Below are 8,287 nucleotides of genomic sequence, written 5' to 3'. Positions count from 1 at the left end.
AAGGGTTTATGTATTAACATATTCTTCTGCTATGTGTTTTTCTATACATATTAATTTTTTTATTCTCTCTCTCTCTCTCTCTCTCTCTCTCTCTCTCTCTCTCTCTCTCTCTTACCTTATTTACAGAAGATAATGAATGACTCCATATATTTTTTGAATGATTATATTTGGATGCAGAAGTTTGCACTCATAAACCGATGGATAGATTAGCATAAATGGACAGATATATGTAGATAGACTTTTGTTTATTCAGTCTTAATTTAGACAGGTAATATTAAGAGAACAATTTCCATGTTAACTTTTAAAATTGAAATTGTCATGTCTTTGGTTCGATGAAGAGTTTCTTATTTCCCATATCCTCCGCCCCTGGAGAAGGAACCTCTTCCTCCAAAGGACCCACCACCATGACCACGACCACCACTAGAGAATCCTCCTCCATGACCGCCGCTGGAGAATCCACCTCTAGAGCCATAACCTCCAGATGAACCTCCTCCGAAGGACCTCCCTCCAAATCCTCCACTGTGACCTCCAAAGGATCCTTGGCCAAAGGAACCTCCTCCATGACCACCTCCGAAGGACCCACCTCCAAATCCTCCATGTCCGCCACCGTGTCCTCCTCCTCCACCTGCCTGGCATATAGCCACGAGGACGGCACCAATGCAAACCAATAAAAGCTTCTGAAAAGAAAGAATTGAGATTCATATATCTTAAGTCAAAATATGCTATAAATATATTTCTTTTAATAATGGAAACCCTTCAAAAGGAAAAGTTCTTTTAAAAAAGATAGACTACAGAATATATTTTCAAATGCATGAAATTCGTTTACTATTATAATTTTTTTTTTTATTTACTAAGATTTCTGCATCTGAAATTTATCAAGTAAGTAGTAAGAACATATAAGTATATTTATTAGTAATAACACATAATTAGTAGGAACATAAGTGAGTAGTAAGAACAAATAAGTAAGTAGAGAGAACGCATAAGTACTGATTTTCAGAAAATCTTACAAAAGAGGGGAGTTAAGAAAAGCCCAGTTAGAATAAAATAAAAGGTTTTTCCTCACCATGGTGTGATCTGAGGATCTCTGGAGTTCAGAATGTGCTTTTCTTTGGGAACTTGAGGCTTTATATACACAGCTCAGACCGATTCTTAGTTTAGTGAAGGCCGTTGATATACGCATTTTCATGTATCCTCTGACCCTTGAAAGAGTTGAATTTTCCCAGTCCATTATACATCAAGTCAAAATAACAGAGAGAGAGAGAGAGAGGAGAGAGAGAGAGAGAGAGGAGAGAGAGAGGATGGTGGATATCTGCAATAAAATAACAACCCGAGCTTTGGAATCGAATACAAAATTGATTTCTTCATCGCTCCCCATGAAATTCAGAATCAAGGACATTAATCGTTTATGCCTTGTCAAGTATTATTAGCGAATAATGGTTTATCTTAATCAAAGTATGAATAGCGTTTTATAACCTATTACAGAGCGTAATGCTCTGTAACATTACAATGTACTTAGATCTGTTGATTATATCTTTTTGCATACAATCATTTCCTAAACTATATCGGTTATAGAAGAAAAAAACTTTTTTGACCATTTGAAAAAAAACTGAAAAAAAAAATCACATGTAACCTTCGACAGTATCAGTGATGGAAACAACCATTCAAGGAAATGGAAGTAAAATGTTATCATTTTCAAATGTTAAATGGACTGATGTAAGGTCATGCCGATACACCCAGCCATAGACACAAGTTTAAAGCAATAATTTAAGTAAATGGTTGATATTACCTAATCTCTAAGGATTTTTTTCTCAACAAATTAGAATGGAATGGTAATATAAGAAAGGATTTTTTACAATAAACTGTTAGTGAAATTCAACAAGATTCTACCTCTTGATAAAATTGATGATAAAAAAAAATTCAAGGGTTGATTACATTTCATGTAGTGAAAAGAGAGAGAGAGAGAGAGAGAGGAGAGAGAGGAGAGAGAGAGAGAGAGAGAGTTTCGATGGGGAATAACAAATCTTCAAGATAAATATTTTAATATTCACACAAATTTTGCTGTATAAATTCTGAAAAAATACTTGTAAAGTCGATAAATATTTTACGACCTAAAACATTCCGTAACTATTACTAATATACCTAAGAAATCTGTAAATAAAAGTTAATAATAGGACAGTGATCAATATATTTCTTGGTTGTGAGTCATCATAGTAAGCTAATTCCGCAAACGTTTATATGATCATCTTTAATATGTATGAGCTTACCTAATGAAAACGAAATGATCATCTCCAGAATTGGAAAATGCAGTACAATGCGGTTTTGTGCAAAGTGGTTGTTAGGTGCTAACAAAGAAGCGAGGTGAATGCAAGTAAACTTTATTTAACAGATAATGAGTTTATATACAAGACGTTGAGAGAAAGAGTGTCACAACAATTCAAACCAACTAAACGTTGTTTTATCATCAGTGTGGGAGAGAAAGAAAGACAAAAAAAGTATTAGCATTACATTGTATGAACATGTATAAAACACTTGCGGTACATGGCTCCACCCCCCTAAAAAGACATAGAAGTGAAGTAGGGCGACCTGCTTTAGAGAGGCGAAATGTAGATAGGTCATCTTGCAGGAGATACGCAGATTTTAGGCGATCAATGGAGACAGTCTTCTTTGCCCATGAACGTTGATTAAGAAAGCCCTCGGTGTGTGACGGATCACGAGGAAAAAGGCCTGTGTAACGGGGGGTAACAACGGTGGGCTTGCTAGTTGTTGCTAGGTTTTTCTTTACTGGGGATTGGAAGTCTGGTGGCATGGAGGAAATTTTCTCGTAACGTATCATAAGCGTTGGAGATTGTCGAAGAAGATTGCAGACGGGAAAAAATTCTGCAGGAACGACCAACAGGTCACCATACACCATTTCAGCAGCCGAGATCTCCAGGGTATCCTTAGGAGTAGTCTTTAATCCCACGAGGACCCAGGAAGGCCAAGTATACCAGTTGTAGTTATTACAGCGGAACAGCAAAGGTGCTTTAAGGGTGCGATTGAAAACGTTCAACCATTCCTTTGGGTTCTAGGCAGTTGTCTGATTTGCTAATGATGTCCAGAATTGAGAGGTGATCTGCTCAGGTAGACTAAATCTCGTCATCTCTCTCTATCTCGGTTTATATCTGGAGTTATCAATTTTGAGTTTTAGATATTCATCTACATTTATCAGTCATAAAGATTCCGGTATATGAAACTTCATGCATCCAAAGACATGCTTACATACATACATACATACATACATGCATACATACAGACATGCAGTACATACACATATACATAATGTGTGTATATATGCATATATGTACTCAGTGTATGCATATATATACATGTACATACATAAGTATATATATATATATATATATATATGTGTGTGTGTGTGTGTGTGTATATATATACATACATATATATATATATATATATATACACATATATATATATATATATATATTACATATATATATATGTATATATATATATATATATATGTATATATATATATATGTATATATATTCATGTATAGTATATTAATGGTAGATATTATATATACAAGTATATATATATATATATATATACATATGTGTAGAAATCACGAAACCTGACACGTGCTGAATATAAAATGTATTATAGCCACGAAAGGAAAAATAAAAAGACTTGATTGGAGTTAGTACTTTCATCCACTCAGGACATTATCAGACTCAGCAATGAGAATACATATACAAAGACATCGTATTTATACAGATGAAGGGGATCCAACAGCTGTCAGTTTCTTAATAATTCCGGAGAAGTCAGATTTTAGATAAAAGGATATTACTGGATTAACGGAAAACAAACCTGGGATTAGATTCAAATTTCTACTTTGAGTACAGGATATTAAAAATGATTCAACAATATTCCTTTGGAAATAGTCATTTACATGGATTACTTTTTCCGCCTTTGAGCAACCAATTCTGTGACTTTTTTTTTTTTTTTTTTTTTTTATCCTACGGGCCAACCAAGGGAAAGGCCCGTGCCAACAACAAGTGTTGGCTTTAATACCCCAAGAAGAAAGAAGAATATGTATTTTCATTGTTGAGTTTGATAATGTCCTGAGTGGATGAAAGTACTAACTCCAATCAAGTCTTTTCATTTTTCCTTTCGTGGCTATAATACATATATACATATATATATTATATAATATCCATGCGTATGTATATATATATATATATATATACTGTATATACTCAGTGTATGCATACATATATATGCATACATATATATATATTATATATATATACATATATATATATATACATATAAATATATATATATATATATATATGTGTGTGTGTGTATGCATATATATATATATATATATATGTACGATATTATATATATACATACATATATATATATATATATATATGTATATATATATCATATAATATATATACATTTATATATATATATACATATATATATATAATATATAACTGACATTCCTTCTGTAAATGCAAATAAGATTTGGAAATATTCCTTTTTAAATATCGAATAGAACCAATAAATATGTATAAAAGATAGATAAGGTGAAAAATAATATTTAACGTAGAATTTTCACTTAAGAAATATCAATTATATCTTACTTTTGTGATATTACAGAGAAAAAAAACTCTTATATCACAAATGTTGCTGATGAGTTTTCTTTTGGAACATTGAATTTAAACATCCTAAAAAATAACTTTGAATAAACTGCTCCATTAACTGGTATATTATGGTTTATATATTCATATATTCTTTTGCTCTACGTTTTACATACATATTTCTTTAATATCAGTTATCTTTATTCTTTCTTCTTACATTAGGTAATAACCCATTATCATTGTCAAATGTTTATATTTGGATACAGAAGTTGGCATTATTAAAACGATGGCTAGAATAACATAGATAGACAGATAGATATAGATAAACTAGGAAGGAAAGAAGGGATAGATTATTTTTTTACGAAATATTGTTCGAAGGAAAGTTATTAACTACAAGTAAAGTAAATTATTTCTTTATTCAGTCATAATCTAGACACGCAAAAATACGAGAACAATTTTCATATTAACTTTTAAATTTGAATTTAAGTCATGTTTTTGATTCGATGAAGAGATTCTTATTTCCCATATCCTCCGCCCCTGGAGAAGGAACCCCTTCCTCCGAAGGATCCACCACCGTGACCGTGACCGCCACTAGAGAATCCACCTCCATGACCTCCGCTGGAGAATCCACCTCTAGAGCCATAACCTCCTGATGAGCCTCCTCCGAAGGACCTCCCCCCCAAATCTCCGGTGTGACCTCCAAAGGATCCTTGCCCAAAGGAACCTCCTCCATGACCGCCTCCGAAGGATCCACCTCTAAATCCTCCGTGTCCGCCACCGTGTCCTCCTCCTCCACCTGCCTGGCATATAGCCACAAGGACAGAGCCAATGAAAACCAATAAGAGCTTCTGAAAAGAAAAGATGAAAGAAAATATTTTCAAAGTCTGTCAAAAAAATACTACAAACATGTTTCTTTTAATAATGGGTACCCTTCAAAAGGAAGAGTTCTGGTAAAAATAAAGATTATAGCGTATACAGATTCAAATATATGTAATTTGTTTGCTGTTGACAAGTCTTATTGAAATTAATAGGAAATTTGACTGATTGATATTCAGAAAAATGTCACAAAAGTGGGCCCAGTTAAGGAAAGCCCAGTTAAAAGAACAGAAGAGCTTTTGCCTCACCATGATGTGATTTCAGGATCTCTAGAGTTCAGAATGTGCTTCTCTTCGGGAGCTTGAGGCTTTATATACACAGCTCAGACCGATTCTCAGTTTAGTGAAGGCCATTGATATCCGCATTTTCATGTATCCCTGTCCTTGGTAAGCGTACAATTTTCCCAGTGCATTATGCATGAAGACAAAATAAGAAAAAGAGAGAGAGAGAGAGGAGAGAGAGAGAGAGAGAGAGAGAGAGAGAGAGAGAGAGAGAGTGGGGGGGGTTAGATATCTGCAATAAAATAACACTAACTTCTTGGGAATATGATACAAAAGAGATATCTTGAAGTCACGCAATAAACTTCAGAATTAAGGGTATGATGATTCGATTATACATTGTCAAGTACTATTGGTGAATGATGGTTTATTTTTAATCAAGGAATGAATAACCCTTTATCCAAGAGCGAAATTCTCTGTGACTTGCTTCTATCTAAGATCATATCTTCTTGCATATAGTTATTTTCTAAAATATATATGTTACACAAGGAAAAAAAATTAAATGATAATCAGTTCCAAGGAACTGAAACATAAGGTCAAATGTAACCTTCGGTAGCAACAGTGATGGAAACCGACATACAAGGAAATGGAAGCGAAATGTTATTGTGGTCAAATGTTAAATGGCATAATGCTAGCCTATGACGATCAATTCAGCAGTAGGAACAAGGTTTCAAGTTTTGACCTAAGTAAAAAAAAAAAAATACATAGACACGAGGTAATATTTATCTAGTTTTTGGTTGTTGTGGCCTGATTGGTATCGTTTCTGCCTGGTGTTTGCCAGTCGTGGGTTCGAGTCCCGCTCAGACTCGTTCGTGGCACTAGTGTCTGCAACCTTACCATCCTTATGAGCTAAGGTTAGGGAGTTTGGGGGGCCTAATAGGCCTATATGCTGAGTCATCAGCAGCCACTGCCTGGCCCTCCCTGGTCCTAGCTTGGGTGGAGAGGAGGCTTGGGCGCTGATCATATAATATATGGTCAGTCTCTAGGGCATTGTCCTGCTTGCTATGGCAATGTCACTGTCCCTTGCCTCTGCCATTCATAAGCGACCTTTAAAACCTTTAAGGCTCTACTTTTTCAAAAAGGAGAACTAAGATAGTCAAGTAAGAAAGACTTTTCCAATAATATGTTACCCTAATTTAACAGTTCAAATGATACTAACATGATATTATAAATAACTAAAGTTTGATTACATTTGATGTTGCAGAGAGAGAGAGAGAGAGAGAGAGAGAGGGAGAAAGAGAGCTTCGATGGGGAATAATGATTCTATTTTAATTTATCTGTTTTACAAGAGTTTATCGAGAAAATACTTTTATATTCTCACAAATTTTACAGCATTAATTTCGAAAAAAATTCTTTAATCTCAAAAGAGTATTCTTACGATCTAGAATATTCTACAATTATTACCAATATAATTAATAAATCTGTAAATAAAGAGCTAATAAAGGGACACAGAGCAGCATTATTAATTCTTTATTGTGAGTCATCACAATAAGCCGTTCAGGAAACGTTTGCTTTAGTGTGAATGACCTTATCATTTCTTTTTTATAAGAAAGTTTGAGAAATGAAAAAGGAATAATAATTTCCAGGATTGGAAAATGCAGCTCTATACGGTATTTGCAAAAAAAAAAAAAATCCCACTGTCTTTAATAGAACATAGAAACTGTTTTTTTCCTTTTGCCTTAGAAAAAAAAATCTTGCGCAAACAGTCGAAGTAAAGAGACAAAGGGAGATTTGAACAAAATAATATGAAATTTCGATATCTTGCTCATCATTACAGTAAGATTACATACAATAAATGATTTGGATTGATTATAAGAGTCACACTGAAGGTAAAAGACATAAAATTTTTATTCCTAGGAGCATAAACTTTATGTGAGGTTATTTATTGGGGACTATGGAAATGAGTCATGCTCACATCAATATAATCCTTGTTAAATGAAATGTAAAAATATTTATGTGAATCAAATCCCACTGCACTTGTCTCACAGGATAGGAATCTAGCTCTATCTTTCACTACGAACTAAAATCTCTGGGTAACTGTAAGTATGATTAGCTCATGTCGTTTTTTAAATAGAAGCAATACTTTCGTGATATGATTAAGATATCATCAAAATATAAAAATAGAGTATTTAGATATGCCAAGATATATTCCAGTACTGAAAATACATCTCTGCAACATGAAGAGATATAGACATACTCGCACATATGTGCGCAGACGCACGCACATTCAAATACAACTGCAAACAAGCACTCATGCACACACACAGGGGGAATATAGGGAACAGAAGTTGTAAAATGTTCCTTTGAAAATTAACTTCCCAAATAATGCAATAAAGAAAAAGAGAGCTCAAGGAAAACAAAACAAAAAAATTGAAAGATAAATTTTGAATATGAACAGACCCATGTGAAATGTTTATCTCCCAGTAGAGCCTCTATCTTAATTAAATAGTTTTAAGACGTTAACAGAAAACAGAATA

At 33.7% G+C, this 8,287-nt stretch overlaps 2 protein-coding genes across 2 annotated transcripts; both read right to left on the bottom strand.

Annotated features, from left to right (window-relative positions):
- Nucleotides 1-200: 200 nt before the first annotated feature.
- On the bottom strand, nt 201-1,186 carry LOC137654999 (keratin, type I cytoskeletal 10-like). Its single transcript, XM_068388898.1, has 2 exons — nt 1,064-1,186; nt 201-677 (listed from the first exon to the last, which is right to left on the bottom strand). The coding sequence occupies exons 1-2, from the start codon at nt 1,184-1,186 to the stop codon at nt 345-347; spliced, it is 456 nt and encodes a 151-aa protein (XP_068244999.1). The 3' UTR covers nt 201-344.
- Nucleotides 1,187-5,083: 3,897 nt separating this feature from the next.
- Nucleotides 5,084-5,812, bottom strand: LOC137655000 (uncharacterized). The gene is made up of 2 exons (XM_068388899.1): nt 5,781-5,812; nt 5,084-5,504 (listed from the first exon to the last, which is right to left on the bottom strand). The coding sequence occupies exons 1-2, from the start codon at nt 5,781-5,783 to the stop codon at nt 5,172-5,174; spliced, it is 336 nt and encodes a 111-aa protein (XP_068245000.1). The 5' UTR covers nt 5,784-5,812; the 3' UTR covers nt 5,084-5,171.
- Nucleotides 5,813-8,287: the final 2,475 nt, after the last annotated feature.

This window comes from Palaemon carinicauda, chromosome 16, assembly GCF_036898095.1.
Source record: "Palaemon carinicauda isolate YSFRI2023 chromosome 16, ASM3689809v2, whole genome shotgun sequence".
NCBI classification, from domain to species: domain Eukaryota; kingdom Metazoa; phylum Arthropoda; class Malacostraca; order Decapoda; family Palaemonidae; genus Palaemon; species Palaemon carinicauda.
This window is presented reverse-complemented; position numbering and strand designations above follow the sequence as displayed.

What these genes read in the sequence shown, in the direction of transcription:
- LOC137654999 (XM_068388898.1), bottom strand. Translation starts at nt 1,186, where the DNA reads ATGAAAATGCGTATATCAACGGCCTTCACTAAACTAAGAATCGGTCTG. An exon ending in GATCCTCAGATCACACCATG is followed by an intron (nt 678 to 1,063) that starts GTGAGGAAAAAC and finishes CTTTCTTTTCAG; the next exon opens with AAGCTTTTATTGGTTTGCAT.